Source organism: Lampris incognitus, chromosome 6 (assembly GCF_029633865.1).
Source record: "Lampris incognitus isolate fLamInc1 chromosome 6, fLamInc1.hap2, whole genome shotgun sequence".
Lineage (NCBI taxonomy): Eukaryota > Metazoa > Chordata > Actinopteri > Lampriformes > Lampridae > Lampris > Lampris incognitus.
In genome coordinates this window covers 1,188,864-1,206,768 of record NC_079216.1, presented here as the reverse complement: position 1 = coordinate 1,206,768, position 17,905 = coordinate 1,188,864, and the positions used below count along the sequence as shown (strand labels likewise).

Genomic DNA, 17,905 nt, shown 5'->3' with positions numbered 1-17,905 from the left:
AACACATGTAGGTCAGGTGACTCAAAGACATGTAGGTCAGGTGACTCAAAGATATGTAGGTCAAGTGAATCACTGTACTAAATTGTCCCTAGGTGTGTGTGTGTGTGTGTGTGTGTGTGTGTTGGCCGGCCCGTGATGGTCTGGCGGCCTGCCCAGGGTGTCTCCCCGCCTGCCGCCCAGTGACTGCTGGGATCCCCATGACCCTGAGAGCAGGATAAGCGGTTCAGATAATGGATGGAAGGGATATAAAATATATTGAAAATATATTAAAGTTTTCAAATAATATATTACATTTTCATGCCCCCCACCCCAACAAAATGGTGACAAAATGGGCCAAGTGTACATTTATTTAAATAGCATCAAGATCATATATATTCTTTTCACTTTTCTTTCAGCAATTTCTGTTGTGCAAATAACAAACACAAGTTCCACTTTAACTTTATCAAACCTCTTTTTGTGATGTGTCACTAGATTGCTCCATCAGTCTGTGTGCTTTTTCAAAAACAGAGAAAAACGAAATAAAATTTAAAAATCACTTTGCTAGAACAATAACTATACAGTTCAATCTATGCAACAAAACAAAAACAAATGCAGATATTTGGGAAAAATGATGAGCAAGTCAGTTTGTCAGAGCTCAAGTCTTATCACTTGCATTAGTGCTGCAATCAGCCTGATTTGCGCTGCACATCTTTTCAAAACGGGGTTGCAGGCTTGATACTGCCACTGGCAAGTAATGCTCCATGTTGAGCTTAGATCTGTACTTTGTTTTACATGAGGCAGCAGCAGAAAAGCCCATCTCACAGAGACGGTGTGGTGAAGGGAAGCAGAATGCCCACAGTACTCTGTCCTATGAGTGGATACTCCCTCTCCACACCAAACCAGAATTCACTCAGTGTCTGAGCTGTAAAGCTCAGCCTCAGGGTGGAGTCAGATGTCATCTCCATGAACTGGTCCTCTTCAGCAGAGCCGAAATCAGCAGTTGCTGCTGTGTTGAATGGATCTGTCACCCAGCCATACTGAGCACTTGTTTGGGAAGTGATTTTGAAAGAATCCTCTCAGGGAAGAGATGTGCTCCTTAAGATATGAAATCACTGTGGTGGCTCCAGAATCACCGGTTTCAACAAATTCTCTCAGATTCTCAAAGAAATCAGTATTTACTTGATCAAGTCGCCTGCCCCACATCCCAAGCTTTCTAGTGAATGCACTGATCTTGTCTGCCAGATGAGGAAGGTGCTGGTCTCTGCCTTGAAGCTGAAGATTTAATTCATTCAGCTTTCCAAATATATCACTGAGATGGGCCAGTTCCATCAGAAATTGTTCATCACTAAACTTGTTTGCAACTTCATGCATATGCTGCTCCTCCAGAAACACCCGAATTTCCTCTCTGAGCTCAAAGACTGGCGACAACACTTTACCTCGCGAGAGCCACCTAGCCTCGCTGTGGAACAACACAGCTGAATGTTCAGCTCCCATCTCCTCACAAAGTGCAGAGAACAGCTGCACTCTCAGGGGTCTCGTTTTGATGAAATTGACCATGCTAACAACATCGGTCAAAACCTGGTTTAGGTCAGAGCTGATCTGCATTGGTGCTGGTGCTTCTCTGTGTATGACACATTGCGTCCATTGTGCATTTGGCCGCGAGACCCTCTTGATTAGTGCCTTAAATCCCATGGTTTCCCTGCCATGGTCTGTGCACCATCCGTGCAAACGCCCACACAGTTCTCCCACTTCAGCCCATGTTGTGTCACGGAATAGTCCAGAAGCCTGAAGAGCTCATCAGCTGTCGCTCTACTGGGACGTACTTGTAAAACAGCAAATGCTCACACAGTGAGTCTGACGTGACAAATGAATATAAGCAGTAAACAAGTGTCTTTATTGCCGTCAGTAGCCTCATCCACTTGTCAGGCCAAACGGTTGTCTTGTAGTTTTTCAATTAGTTGTTCTTCAAGGTCATTTGTTATGTCATATAGACGTCTTGCAACTGTATCATTGGACAGAGGGACAGCCTTCAATTTTGCGGCGCTTGTCTCAAACATAGTTGACACCATATCTAAAGCTGCAGGAAGTATGAGCTTCTCTGCTATTGTGTGTGGTTTCTTGTACTGAACAATTCTGTATGATGCCATTAGTGCTTTGTTGTTCACTGATGCAGCTTCTGCAAAGCAGTGTTCCTGCTGACGGTACGCACCAAGTTTTCTCTGGAAGAACTCGAGTGGCTTATTGACGTGACTGGGGTGTAATGTCTTCAAGTGTCTTCTTAATGTGTTTGGTCTCATACTACCAGCTGCCAGAGTTTTCACACATAAAATACACACTGGTCTCTCCTCATCTCCCATCACATTCACTGTGAACCCAAGAGCAAGACAGGCGTCGTCATATTTTCCGAACTTGGGTTTTTGGTTGATTACCGTCAGCGAAGCACTTTGTCTTGTTTGTCTTCGAAGCATCGCCTGTCTTTCTTTTCATCCCTGTCAAATATCTCTCCATTCTGTCAACCTACACACTCTGTCTCATGAAAGCACATTTTGTTGATTGTTCCACCGTGAAAAAGATTCCAACGTCAAAACAGTAGTTCCGCATGCCACCCCCTGTGGCGCCATACACTTTGAGAAACGCTGGTGTAAACTATTAGCTGCAGCTAGCGGGATTAACCTCATAATCATAGTTAGCACTCTGACGAGGCACTTATCAAACCCAGTTTACGGCCATTTCCTAGTTGCTAAACGGAATCTCTCATTTTCACTGGTCGCCTCCCTTCCCTGCACTCTTTCTTCTCTCTCCTTCCTCTTCTCTCCCCCTGTCTCTCTCTCTCTCTCTGTGCTTCTGTACCGCCCCCCACTGGCTGAAACCTTAACAACCAAGTATTATAGGTAACTTGAAAACCCGTCTCAAAACGTCTTTAAACAACAACAAAGTCAGGCGAGCAGGAAGATGTTTTAAGTAGGGGGCTGCCAACTAAAACCAAAAGTATTGTGGCGAACCAGCGTGGAACAAATGAGTTAAGAGGCAGAGTTCTCTTTTTAATCACAACTCCTGTGCCCCATACGCCGCACGACCCCAGGAGTGCTCTTTATTCACACCAACCACAACGGACCCCCCCCCCCCATGTCCCAAGTGGTGAGATCAGTCCCAGTCATGGTCCTACAGCCAGTTAGTCAGTAAACGGTCTCCTACTTAGTCTGAGTCAAACCCCCAAAACAACACAAGACTAACCACAACATGAACACCACATCATTAAAACACTTTTTTTTAATCACAATATTTTATTAGGACAAGGATGTAACACGACTGCATCACAAAAGAACAAGTATTTTCATATTTTACAATTTCAAACCCACTTTCCCTCAAACCAGGGCCCCTATGAGCCAACTAGATGATTCCTGCCCCACAGTCCTCCTTGATGGGATTGAAACAGTGCATGAAGCATGAAGTCAAATCAAGCACTCACATACACAGTGACACGAGCAAACAAAAAGTAAAAATGATAATAATACAGATATATAAATAAACACTAGAAAAGAAGAGTTGGTAGTTGCTGACATTCAGGCCATTATGCTGGACTATTGAAGAGCCGAAACTCAGGAAGACACAACATACGCTCTACTGCACACACACAGCCTTTGTATACCCCTTGTTTTACAGGTATCTTATATGGGGGCCATGTGGCAGACAGATAGCGAAACCCGCGCCCGATGCAGGCAAACACAAGGCATACCATTACTGCAACACCCTGCCAGGGGGAAGCTGGTCAACATAATTGATCAGTGGTCTCCAGTGAGAGTAAACTATCGGAGGAACCTCTCAGTGTAAATTTAATTTTCTCCAGTTTTAGGAGAGACAGAATATCGAGCAGCCAGGATTTAAATGAAGGTGGCAGGGTGGACTTCCATAAAAGGAGAATTTTCCTACAGGCGATCAAGGAGGTAAACATGATAACGTTGGTTTGGATGGTTGTTGTAGTGATTTCGTCTGGGGGTCTACCAAAAATAGCTACATGAGGGGAGGGAGGGATTTCGATTTTTAACATTTCTGAGAGCTCATCAAAAAATGATTGCCAGAATTGGCTCAATTTGGGGCACAGCCAGAACATGTGGGTCAGATCACTGGGGGCTTGTGTGCATCTATTACATCTATCATCTAGTCTATCTGGGTAAAATCTGGAAAGTTTAGCCTTGCTATAATGGGGTCTGTGAAGTACCTTGAACTGTATAAGGCTAAGCCTGGCCTAGCTGGAGGATGAGTTGACAGCTCTTAGGGCTTCTTCCCAGAAATTATCAGAGAAGGTAATCTGCAGTTCATTCTCCCACTCAGTTCTGACCTTGTTAATGATAGACTCATCCACTGGGGATAAGAGGCCATACAAGTAGGAGACATGGCCCTTGGGCAAGGATCTGGCTCGAAGTATAACATCTACACCATTGAGGGGTGGGATTTTGGGGAACTGGGGGGAGTGGGTTCTAGCAAAATCCCGTAGCTGAAAATATCTATAAAAAAAATCAGCTGCCTAAATCGAAAGCTGCATGTAATTGATCAAAGCTGGCAGACAGGCTATTTATATACAAATTTTCCAAGCGGTGGATGCCTTTCCTCTTTAGGGAGGTAAATCTAGGGTCAAGTCCAGCTGGCAAAAATAAATGTTTATTGCAAATAGGGGTCACCTGGGGGAGAGTGAGCCACCCAAAGTGACGCCTAATCTGTGCCCAGATTCTCAGTGCCAATAACAATGGGGTTAGATGTGTACTGCGAGGGGGAGAGGGGCAGGGTGCTGCATACTAAAGCCTGGGGTGAAGATGAAGAGCATGAGTCAGCCTCAGTCTGATACCAGCTACTCTGAGGTGAAACAAACCAGAGCATGACCTTGTATGCATTGGTTGCCCAGTAGTAGCCAAGGAAGTTGGGTAAGCCAAGCCCACCCAACGACCTGTCTCTCTGTAGCAAGGTGCTACCAATTCTCACATGCTTACCAGCCCAGATAAATGAGGGCATGATGCCATCAAGAGAGTTGAAAAACGATCCCCAAGAGCACACCAAAAGATTCCAAGACTGAAAGAATATGAGGGATACTAGACAAGGGGTCACGCACATATAAAAGTAGGTCATCAGCATATAGCGAGACTCTATGTTCTTTACCCTACCTCCAGATACCCTTAAACCCGCTCTCTGCCTTTAGAGCAATCGATAGTGGCTCGATAGCAATCACGAATAAGAGCAACAGCAATAGACTTCCCTCGTGCATCCCATGGAAGAGGGGGAAGGGTTCAGAGCAGTGGGTTTTTGAACACACCGATGCGTGAGGGGAAGAGTAAAGTAATTGAATCCATGAAACAAGGCCTTCACTAAAGCCGAATTGTCGTAGCGTAGCAAACAAATAGGCCCACTCCTCCTTGTCAAAGGCTTTCTCAGTGTCAAGAGATATGATCACCTCTGGTTCAGTAGAGGGTGATGTGTGAATGATGCTGAGAAGTCTTCGTACGTTCGTGAAAGAGTGCCTCCCCTTTATGAATCCCATCTGATCTTCCGAAATGATTGAGGGCATAGTATATTCTAATCGCCGAGCAAAGATTTTAGCTAGTATGTTCACATCCACAGATAAAAGTGAGATTGGACGACAACGCATGGTTCAATGGATCCTTGCCTTTCTTAAAAATCAAAGAGATAGAGGCCTGCATAAGGGTAGGTGGCAGTGATCCCTGGTGGTGAGACTGATTAAACATTTCAAGTAATAACGGGGCTAAATGATCTGAAAACATTTTATAAAATTCCACCGGGTGCCCATCAGGGCCTGGGGACTTTCCGCTATGCATTGACTTAATTGCTTCTTTGATTTCAGAAAGCCTTAAGGGGGCATCAAGCATTTGGTGATCACTGGTAGAAATCTTGGGCATGTCTAATTTCTCAAATAAGTTAAGCAGTCGAGTTTCATCCTTGGTAGATTCTGATGTGTAAAGCTGGGAATAGAATGTTTTAAAGATATTATTAATCTCACCCGGGTCAGAAGTAAGGGAGCCCGAATCATCTCTAATCTGGGTGATTTGATTTGTTGCCATCTTGGCCTTCAGCTGGTGGGCCAATAAGCGACCAGACTTGTCTCCATGTTCATACATGGTCCCCCGAAAGCGCAGTAAGAGACTTTCTGCCTCTCTTGTTAGGAGAAGATCGGGCTCCGCTTTGAGTCCCATCCTTTCTTTATATAGACTGGGTGATTGGTTAGTTGTGAGCTGGATGTCTGTGTTGGCAATAGATTCTTCTAGTTCCTTTTGGCGTGCTCTACGAAGTTTATTGGCATGAGACATATGTGAAATAATTTTACCCCTAATAAAGACTTTGAGGGTTTCCCATATCAGAGGCGCGGGAGTCTCTTCACTTTTATTTGTCTCACAAAAGAATGTAATTGACTCAGAGATGTAATTGCAAAAGTTTTTATCAGCTAACAAAAGAGGGTCAAAACGCCAGAATCTAAATCCCTTGGGCTTAAGGTCCAAGTGAAGGTCTAGAATCACACAATAAAACACAATTTTAAGTCTAACATTAACAGTCCCATCAGCCATTGCGCTCCCCCAGCGCAGAACCGCCAACAGTCAGAGCAACCGCCTCCCCCGGTTGCTAACAGTATGACATCATAGTTTTGTTTGTAAGGTGCATGTGTAGCAGATGTGGAATGGGCTGTTTACTCAATTTATTATTAAACATGTACATTCCACACAGCCCAGCCCACTGTTTACAATAAAGTATGTTTGTTTTTTGCTTCTTTTTTTGCATTTGTACGTTAGGAGAAATTAGGCTACTGGTGGGTCTAAGACGTTACACAGCCACCTGCCACTACTGGGGGGGAAGAGCTGCAGTCCACCACTTTGGGACCTAACCCCCTTTGGGAAACAAAAAACTGCATATTATTGTTGTTGCATTGTGCAAACACAAATAATGGTTTTAACCAGAGTATTGCATAAGTGATAAATTAACAATGTCTAGCATTGTAGGTCCCAGGAAAAGCCAGAGGTCTTCAAACAGTTTTGCTGGTTAAGGGTCAAGTAGGCAAGTTGTTGGTTTAGAAGCTGACATGAACTTAGTCAAAGTATCAAGAGAGATAGTCTCAAAAGCTGTAATAACAGGGACTATCAGTGACTCGTTGTATAGATATGAATTTGGTAAGACAGGATCTGCAGGACTAGCTGGAGTTGAAGAATTAATTTTGCACCTGTACCGGTAATGCAGGCCTGTACAGTCTAGTGTTATTAGTTCTGTACACGCAGAGCACACTGCTGTGCGACACTCTAAGAGAAACTGGGAGGTTGGTTAGAGATGAAGCCTTGAGTTTGGGCTTCAGGAACTGTTTGGCGATAAATTGTTTTGTTTTTCATTTCTAGAAACTTGCCTTCATGGTGTCCTTGGGACTTGTTACACATGACCATCTAGAGGGTAAGTGATTGGCTGGATTTCTAGAAACACCTCCCCTTATAAAAATTAAGCACTATCTGGCTCTTCAATCAAATGTCTTTGTTTTAAATCATTTTTATTCATATTGAATTCAACAGCTATTGTTTTTAATTGCAGAAATTCAGAGCAGAAGGCAAGAGCGTAAGCGAAGAACGACAGCCAATCCTGTGTACAGTGGAGCTGTGTTTGAGCCTGAGGTACAGCCATTCTTTCTCTTAGCTACATCAGCTATTCTTGAGAATAAGTTGGGCTGAATGGCCATCTGGGACCTAATTCATTTACCCTAGTTTTTTCTGCTTTCTAGTACTTTTTAAACAATCGAGGAAAATTACAATTTCAACAAGCTTACGTAGTCAAAATGATATACATTCATTAGGAAACTTTAAATTTGCTTCTTAAATCATAAGTGGACCTAATAAACCTGTTAGTTTTTTTCACCTTGTGTTGCAGAGGAAAAAGAGTGCAGTCAGTTACCTGAACAGCCCTTTGCACCAGGGGACCCGGAAGAGAGGTCAGTGTGAGAACTGGTCTTGTGTGGAAAACCAGACCGTTAGATTCAGTAGATGTTTAGATTTACAGTAGATAATGAAAGACACAGAATGTTACAGATACAGTAGAGATACAGTAAAGAATGCTAGATATACAATAGAGACTGCTAGAGACACAGTAAAGAATGATAGCAAAACAGTAGAGATGTAGTAGAAATACAGTAGAACACATTATCTAATGATATTACATTTTATGAAACCACCCCCAACATGCTTGCTGAATCCAGTTTCTTAAGGCCACCCAGTGAGATGTTTCATTTCTAAGACAGAAAACGTTTTGGTAATGTCTGATTGTCATCTTCATCAAATATAATAAGTCGAGCATTTAATATTGACCTAGTGGACAGGGAAGGTTCGAGTTTTTCAAGTTTAATGAAACATTGTGACCTGTGTGGCCTGCTACACAAAGTACTCTTATCTTAATCCTCACACCAGTCATGTGTCTTGTCAACCTGTGGTTTCTCTGGTGAAGTACCTGAGCTATCTAATGGAATGTTGGACTGAGGTCTGTCGTCTTTCACTAATCCATCTGCCAGGCCATTCATAGACTTGTGCAGTAGATTGTAGTTGTGCTGCTGCTTGCATGGAGCCAGTCTCCTGCACTAACACTGCTCTCTGTGCTTTTGACCCTCCTCTCCTTCCCTCGACCACTAGCCAACGAAGATTCCCTTACCAAGGTATGTCATACAGACTGTTTGTTCTTCTCCCCCTTTCCATCTTTTCTTTTTCTTTGTTTTCCGTCTTTGTTGTCTGTCTCATTTCACCCAGGTCGCCCACCCAAATACAGCAGCCTCCCGGAGCTGGGCAGCCTCACCCCGACCTCCCCCTCCAGCCCGGCCCCCGAGCGGCCCTCCCCTGTCCACCCCCCTGTCCACACCCTCCCCCTGCCCAGCCCCAGCTCTGGGGATGTAAGTAACCGCTGGGGAGGAGACGGCGGCAGATTGGAGCAAAATCCCCTCCCCCTAATAAGTTAGACCAATCAGAGGCTTGGAAACCCATCACACACAGCCTTATCGGCCCAGTAACTCTTATCAATCATTTCACACCCCAAGACCTCCACAAAGTACATTCATTTGGTTTGTTGTTTTCATTGGATAACCATCAACCATCAGTTGGTTTTCAGTTTGATTCAGCCTTACAAAGTGAACAGTTTCCTCCTTAGAACACACATTAACCGCTAAATGCCAACATTGTCTTTTGAAAGAGGCCTAACTGAATAATCATACCATATCCATCAGGGAATCATTCAAAATAGACTCCAAAAGATGGCCAAGCTTAAATCAAATCAAACCAGGGTACCACCCCCTGCCTTGCCTCCGCAGCTGATTGGTGGGGCGCAGAAGGGCAGGAAAACTGATTGGTCCAATTCTTCCTCACAGGGAGACATCCATGAGGATTTCTGCACTGTGTGCAGACGCAGTGGCCAGTTGCTCATGTGTGACACGTGTTCGCGTGTTTACCATCTGGACTGCCTGGATCCACCCCTGAAAACCATTCCTAAAGGCATGTGGATCTGTCCAAAATGTCAAGATCAGGTAACACAGCAGCCCCACCTACAGACTGATCCTCAAACACGGGGAAGGGGGTATGCAGTCCAGAAAACCTCAGTGAAGCTAAGGCCCTATAGCTGTAACATAACTCTGCAAATCGGCCTTGATAGGACTGTTCAATCCTTTGTAAGTGTGTACATGAAGCAGTATTGTTTTCTGTGATTCTGTTCCATTCATCTGTTAGTAGAGGTTGACATCTCACATCCATCCAATCCATTACCTGTCGTTCCTGGCCTCACCACAAGGTGGCGGCTGTCTGTCTTCCTCTAATCAACTCTTGTCTCAGTCACAATGACAACTCCAAGCTTTTTGCTTCAGATCCTGAAAAAAGAAGAAGCCATGCCTTGGCCTGGCACCCTGGCTATTGTTCACTCCTACATCGCTTACAAAGAAGGTAATTGTTTTTTCTCATTGACGCTGAAACCTGCAGGAACAAACTGTTGGTAGCTGTCTATTTGACTGTCAATGTTTGTTGTATCTGCTGCAGCTAAAGAAGAAGAAAAACAGAAGCTCATGAAGTGGAGTTCTGAACTGAAACTGGAGCGAGAGCAGCTGGAACAGAGAGTCAAACAGCTGAGCAGCTCTATAACGGTAAGAAAAAGACAGACAGCTTTATAATGGCAAGAAACAGACAGACAGCTCTAGAAGAGTAAGAAAAAGACGGAGCTCTAAAATGATAAACAAACAGACAGACAGCCCTACAATGGTAAGAAAAAGACAGACAATTCCATAACGGTAAGAAACATACAGACAGCTCTATAACAGTAAGAAACAGACACAGAGTTCTATAACAGCAAGAAGCAGACACAGCGCTCTATAACGGCAAGAAACTGACACAGAGCTGTATAATGGCAAGAAACACAGAGAGCTCTATAACGGCAAGAAACAGACACAGAGCTCTATAACAGCAAGAAGCAGACACAGCGCTCTATAACGGCAAGAAACTGACACAGCTGTATAATGGCAAGAAACACAGAGAGCTCTATAACGGCAAGAAACATACAGACAGTTCTATAACAATAAAACAGACACAGAGCTCTATAACGTTAAGAAACATGCAGACAGCGCTATAACAGTAAGAAACACACGGCACTCTATAACTGTAAGAAACACACAGAGCTGTATAACGCAAGAAAAAGACACAGAGCTCTATAACGACAAGAAACAGACATGGAGCTCTATAACGACAAGAAACAGACACAGAGCTCTATAACGGCAAGAAACAAGACACAGAGCTCTATAATGGCAAGAAACAGACACAGAGCTCTATAATGGCAAGAAACCGACACAGAGCTCTATAACGGTAAGAAACATACATTCTATAACAATAAAAAACATACACAGAGCTCTATGATGGACAGTGCTATAACAGTAAGAAACAGACACAGCCCTCTGTAACAGCAATAAACAGACACAGCGCTCTATAACAGTAAGAAACAGACACAGAGCTCTGTAACAGTAAGAAACAGACAGAGAGCTCTATAACGACAAGAAACAGACACAGCTCTATAACAGTAAGAAACAGACACAGAGTTCTATAACAGAAAGAAACATAGACAGTTCTATAACAATAAGAAACAGACACAGAGCTCTATAACGGTAAGAAACATGCAGCCAGCGCTATAACAGTAAGAAACAAACAGAGCTGTATAACGCAAGAAACAGACACAGAGCTCTATAACGGCAAGAAACATGCAGACAGCTCTATAACAATAAGAAACAGACACAGAGCTCTATAACGGTACGAAACATGCAGACAGCGCTATAACAGTAAGAAACACACAGTACTCTATAACTGTAAGACACAGAGCTGTATAAGGCAAGAAAAACACACAAAGCTCTATAACGACAAGAAACAGACATGGAGCTCTATAACAGTAAAAAACAGACAGAGCTCTATAACGACAAGAAACAGACACAGCGGTCTATAATGGCAAGAAACATGCAGACAGCGCTATAACAGTAAGAAACACAGCTGTATAATGCAAGAAAAAGACACAGAGCTCTATAACGGTAAGAAACATGCAGACAGTGCTATAACAGTAAGAAACACAGAGCTGTATAATGCAAGAAAAAGACAGAGCTCTATAACGGTAAGAAACATGCAGACAGTGCTATAACAGTAAGAAACACACAGCACTCTATAACTGTAAGAAACACACAGAGCTCTATAACAACAAGAAACAGACACAGTGGTCTATAACGACAAGAAACAGACACAGAGCTCTATAATGGCAAGAAACGGACACGGCTCTATAATGGCAAGAAACACACAGAGCTCTATAACAGTAAGAAACATACATTCTATAACAATAAGAAACACACAGAGCTCTATAATGGACAGCACTATAACAGTAAGAAACAGACACAGCCCTCTATAACAGCAAGAAACCGACACAGAGCTCTATAACAGCAAGAAACAGACACAGATCTCTATAACAGTAAGAAACAGACACAGAGCTCTATAACGGCAAGAAACGGACACAGCTCTGTAATGGCAAGAAACAGACACGAGCTCTAAATGGCAAGAAACAGACACAGAGCTCTATAACAGCAAGAAACAGACACAGAGCTCTATAACAGTAAGAAACAGACACAGAGCTCTATAATGGCAAGAAACGGACACAGCTCTGTAACGGCAAGAAACAGACACAAGAGCTCTAAATGACAAGAAACAGACACAGAGCTCTATAACAGTAAGAAACATACAGACAGCGCTACAACAGTAAGAAACAGACACAGAGCTCTTTAATGGTAAGAAACAGACACAGAACTTTTTAACGCAAGAAACAGACAGCTCTATAATGGCAAGAAACCGACACATAGCTCTATAATGACAAGAAACAGACAGACAGCTCTTAATACAGTAAGAAATGGACATACACCTCTAAAATGGTAAGAAACAGAAAACTAATGGTAATAATAAGAAAGTCAGACAGCTCTCTTAACAGTAGGAAACAACCAGAAAGTGCTAACATTAACTGTAAGAAACAGTCAGACATTTCTACAACAACAAGAACAGTCAGACTGCCTTATGACAGTAAGAAACTTTTCATTAGCCGGAAGCCAGAGGGCTCCTCTGAAACAGACCTAATTTCAGGGGAATGGAGGGAAAACCCATGCGGTGTCAGATTAAATTAATGGATAGGCTGCCAGTAATGGTCAGAAATGTGATTGCCTTGATCCAGCTTGGGGAACTCCACTACATTTCCAGGTAAATTATTTTCTAAAGATTGGTTGTCTTTTATGCAGTTTTATTTTCCTCTGCCCAACAGAAATGCATGGAGACCAAAAACAGCATCTTGGCTCGACAAAAAGAGATGCAGCTTTCTCTTGAGAAGGTTAAACACCTGATTCGCCTCATCCAAGCCTTCAACTTCAACCAGGCTCTAGTGGAGAGAGAAGGGAATGACATACCCCCTGGGGACTCCACCCGCATCCAGAGTGGTGGTGAGGGTGTAGCAAACCGTGAGGCTACAGTAGAAGGTCACTCTATGGAGAAGGTGATGGTTGGAGTTACTGCGACCAGCAGCAACCTGGATGCAACCAGGAAAAGAGACCAGCATGGAATGGCTGGAGCACAAGGTGAAGATCCCCATGGCCAGTTAGACCCGAGAGCCACTAAGAGCTCTGCTGGGCCTGGAGAGGAGACGGGGACCAAGTTAGAAACTGAGGCAGCCCCAATGTCTGAAACTGACAGCTCTTCTCTGACTGCTGCTGCCACCACCAATGGCACCTCTGAGTCAGCCTGCTTGGAAGGCAGCTCAGCAGGAAGCTGCACTACCAACACTACCACCAAGTCTGAGAGTAAGATGGTCGTCACTAACAATCCAGAGACGGACATAGAGAAGAAACGGGAAGAGGTCACCAACAATGATGGCAACAACAGCAAAACCTCAGAAACCTCCCAGCATCCTTTGCCAGCTCTTGTCAGCAGTTTGGACGATAAAAAGTAATGCTGCGTTTCTTGTGTTGTGGGAATCTAAACCTAAATAATGAAAAGACTTTTTGCTTGCACCTTCTGGTGCCCTGAAGTTGCCAATCTGTATAAATGTTGTTTGTTTGCATCGTATTGTCAGACTGTGTCAATGGTAGATATACAGTCCAAATCACGTGGCGCTGGGAAGATTTAGGCTTCAACCCAGAGAGTCATCATGCCAACTAGTGGTAGGAAGGAGTAGGAAAGGTCAGAGGTAAATCCATCACACCAGTGTGTGCCTGCTCTCTGAATGGGTGGTGGTGGGGGTTATTCTGATGCCACATGATTTTAAGAAGCCAAGCTTCTGACTGGATGTGGGTTCTGGTTTGGGGGGTATTTAGGGCCTGGGATCTGACAGGGCAGGGAGACTGGTGAGCCCGCTGTCCATCCTCCAGCAATTTCTGACAACATGGAACCAAAGCTCCTACAGACGGTGGTGATGATAAGCAGCAGTATTTCTTTAGTGGGAAACATCCAGGGTTTAGACATCCCTCCTCCCTGTCCATCCCCTCACCCATAAACACAAGTGTGGACTAAGCAGTGAGAGGTCTGCACCCAGGCACTGAAAACAAGCTTGTGTCAATGTGGAGTGGGAACATGGTAGCCTAACAGATGTTTTCAGTGGTGTCGGTCAAGTGTAGTGATTGAGTTTCATTTGTGAGTCAAGTTTGTCAACTGTGAGCACTAAATGTGAAATTGCAATATTGCAATGTCAACACACAAAACTATCTATATCTGGGCTGTGTTTCTTTTTATAGGAAAAGATATTCAGGTCTTCCTAGTCTTCAGAAGTGCTTTCTGTTCCTGACCCTGTTGGACTGGCATTGTGAACACAAAGTAATCCTCTTTTGGAAGTGGTGATCTTTGTTATTATGTATATTTTGTTGAAATCTGAACTGCCAAAATGCTAATGTATCCAAACCCAGCAGGGACAAGTCCACTTACTGTATTGAAAGATCAAGGCATTGTTGTTGTGGAATCTAGATTCTACCATTTGAGAAACTGCAACTCCCCACACAGACAGACAGACAGACAGACAGACAGACAGGCTTATGAAACAATAACCTTAAAGGGACTTCTTTTCTTTGACATGGAAGGATTTGTTGTATGTTTAAGGAAATACCACAAATCCTGAGATTAAAGCACAAGCTTGCTGCATAACAAAGAAGTGCTGAAGAGCTTTTTGTATGTTAATCTGGAACTAAAGAGTATGCATCTCTTTCTTGTCATGTGACTTATCCCCACATTGCCAATATTTTTTAGGGGCAATCTAAACCTCTGTGTGACTGATTCAGGAGGAATGCCTAGGTTTGTGTCTCCAACTCACTCATCCCTCATCTCTGTGTCCAACACATCTGGGCTGGAATGTGATGCAGAACAAGCTGGCTTGGTGGTCTGTTGTGTGGCTGTCAGGTTGGGTGGGCAACTCTTATTATGCTCTCAGCTAAATGATCATGACTTCTGACTGGCTACTTGTTAGACTCGGAGCACTAACAAAGTCGTGATTTGGTAGCGGTGCCTTGGGCTGCACAGGACTCTGGGAAAAATGTGTTTTTCTTCCCATTACTTTTTGCTTCATTTCGATATACAGTCGTTACAGGCACAAGAGCAAGCGGTGTTAGGCTCCCCTTGCTTTTGGCTCATTTGGTTTTGACAGAATATGATCTGAAAGTTGTCTTCATGCAGATTTTGTCTTGGCCATTTGTCAAAGTGAAAACCTACATTCAGGATAGGAGACTGAAGTGATAAGATGTGGACATTTACCATCTGGACTGTCCAGCTATGTAAAGGTTTTATTTAGTCATTAATCTCATTCATTTCTATTGTGTTTTGGTTTTCACATCATGGGGAAGGTTAGTATGGAAGGCAGGTCTTTAATAACACAAATGTACAAAAACGTCAGGGGTGAATACGTTGTTGACTCTGTTACATCATATTGTCCACATGCCTGAATTACTCTGTTCCACCTGCTGACACCACATGTCCAAACTGCCTTTTGTCTAAACCACACCCAACTGAAGCAGTGGATCCTTGAAACATTGATCAGAGAAAATTTCACTTGCATCTCCGTTTTTGTTGTTATTTTTTTTGTTGTTGCTTTTTTTGTGGGGGGGGTCATGCTATTTTCTGTTTACTGTTCATAGGCTCTGTATTGTCCAATAAGAATTAAGCCAGGTGACTCTAGAAGAAACATACTGTCTGACCTAGAGATGCATTTCTGTGTACATGGCAACCGATATTGGGCAGGTCCTTGGGAATTGCAGGCCTTGTTGACCTTTTTATTCTGTATATTTTCTGGCTTCCTGGGGTGGACATCAGCGTCTTAATGAAATGCAACTTTATTTCCTTCGTTCACACAGGGATGGAGCCTCTTTCAGTACGTTTCTTTACAAGTTCCAGACAAACTGGACCACTCCCGCTGTGCAGTAGGTACCTGGAGTGCCTTTTCCAAATGGCAGATATTTGTCTCTTGACTTGCACTGTGACTTGTAGGCCCTTAGGAACCCCCGCAGGTCTCTGCCCTGTGTTCTACTGTGTCTCGCAGAGCCCAGTTCAAACCCAGCCCATTCACCTCAATGCAAGTTACATCTTTCAGTTTGACCAGATGTTGGTGGTGGTGTTGTTTTGTATAGCAGTTGCCTTAAATGTAATGTTTCATTTTAAAGTGATGTACTTAAATTCCCAGAGTTTTTACATTTGGTAATCCCTGCAGATGTTGGTCATTGTCAGAGATTTGCTTGTGAAAATCGACCACCTAATGGTTCTGTTCAGTTACAATTGCTCCAACAAGGTTTATCGAGAGGTATTTGGTTGATCAGGTGTGACAGCCATTTGTTTTGTGATGCACTTTTGGTTTGCCCAGTGTTATTCTGAGTGACGTGACCTGGAGACTTTTCCTTTAGGTTCAATCCACACGCAGAACACCGCTAGTTTGATTCCAGACTTCATCTCCTCCTTTGTTTTTCCATTCCCTCTGTGCTGTGCTTCTACTTCCTGTTGCGACTTGGGAGGGAGGGAGGAGTTTGCTAAATCAGGTCATGTGACTAGCTGCACCCTGATTGGGCAGAACTTGAGCCCAGTTCGTACATGAATCTGTCCATTCATTCCAATGGAAAGCATGCCTTCTTATGCAAGTTTTTCTACAAGATTTGTCAAACCTTTTAATATGCATTTGCTTTTTATTTCCTTTTGAAAAGGTTTTATGGGGATTCAACTCACTTTTGTTCATCATTCTGGTAACATCCATGATAGTAGAGCCGAAGCCGTTCCTCCTCACGCCATCTTTCTTCTGTGGAAACACTGAGCTTCTTTTAAGGACCATATTTTTGATTGACTGTGAGCTTGGCTAATGCACCGTGCTGCATGGTGGTACTGTTTTCCAGCAGACGAGAAGAACCTTCAACATTTCAGGAGCCAACTTGCTTACGCATTATCATATCGTAAACAAATCTAAACTAGGTTATCAGTCTAAAACGGATATATCCAAAGAACACCAGGGAAGTGCTGTGCTATTGGACGCCTCTGTGTGATTGATGCATATCAGCTGAACAAGTACTTCAGCGTCAGCATGCGGTGCATTTACCAAGCTGCAGAGAGACTGCTGGCAGCTGAAAGCCACACACACACACACACACAGTCTGTTATTGGAAAAGAGGAAGTCAAGTCTTTTATGCATAAACACGTTCATCTCCACTTCCTGCCATGGTGGATACTTCTAGCAGCATCCTGTGAAGTGGTCCACGGACTAGTTTGGACTTTCAGTTCACATGATCCAAGTCATGATTGTGGCCTTCTAGTATTGTTGATACATGACATATATCATTTTAATGCTCACCGTTCATCTTGTCCTGGTCCTGTCTACTCCTAAAGCTTCTTACCTCATCCACAGCTAGTTCCATCGGGGTGTGTTGAGTGCAAAAAAATCCTTTCTTTTCCTTTTCTTTGTTTTTATCTTCCATTTGGTGAGATTCATTGTAGCGATATGAATAAAGAAAAACTTCACCTGGTGTGCTGAATAATGTGTAAATTGTTAACTACACATTCTAAATATTTGTATAATTGTTTGTATTTTTTCATAATGATTTTGAAAAGGAATGTGTTTATTTTTTGGACTTTTCTTCTGTTCCAGATGTGTCTTCTGTTGGCCTGACATTGTGACTGGTCCGGTGGGATTCTTACCTCTGTATTGAGCCTCTTCTGTGACGAATTCTTTGTATGCAGTGTTTAGGAAATACTGTCGGGAACATGGGCAGGAGTTGATATTAGGAGCATTTGATCAATTTGTATTTATTTATTTTATCATTTTGTTAATAAATTGTGAAAAGCACCGTTTCTGCTGTGCCTTTACTTCGCCGGGCGTCGTGAGGAGGGCTGGCGCCGCTCGCGCCGCTGCC

At 43.3% G+C, this 17,905-nt stretch overlaps 1 protein-coding gene and 1 long non-coding RNA gene across 2 annotated transcripts in view; one reads left to right on the top strand and one right to left on the bottom strand.

The window, feature by feature from the left end:
• phf21ab (PHD finger protein 21Ab) overlaps positions 1 to 14,839 on the top strand; it is a 61,526-nt gene extending 46,687 nt beyond the window's left edge. Inside the window, exons 12-19 of the mRNA XM_056282280.1 lie at positions 7,365 to 7,416; positions 7,552 to 7,631; positions 7,885 to 7,945; positions 8,751 to 8,890; positions 9,362 to 9,517; positions 9,851 to 9,926; positions 10,020 to 10,123; positions 12,808 to 14,839. Coding sequence (XP_056138255.1) covers positions 7,365 to 7,416; positions 7,552 to 7,631; positions 7,885 to 7,945; positions 8,751 to 8,890; positions 9,362 to 9,517; positions 9,851 to 9,926; positions 10,020 to 10,123; positions 12,808 to 13,488 — 1,350 coding nt within the window. The 3' untranslated portion in view covers positions 13,489 to 14,839. The remainder of the gene's footprint in view (positions 1 to 7,364; positions 7,417 to 7,551; positions 7,632 to 7,884; positions 7,946 to 8,750; positions 8,891 to 9,361; positions 9,518 to 9,850; positions 9,927 to 10,019; positions 10,124 to 12,807) is intronic.
• LOC130114412 (uncharacterized) lies at positions 149 to 17,879 on the bottom strand. Its single transcript, XR_008810397.1, has 3 exons — positions 17,840 to 17,879; positions 17,691 to 17,745; positions 149 to 203 (listed from the first exon to the last, which is right to left on the bottom strand). It is a non-coding gene; the product is annotated as an uncharacterized LOC130114412 (long non-coding RNA).
• Between the last annotated feature and the right edge of the window lie 26 nt (positions 17,880 to 17,905).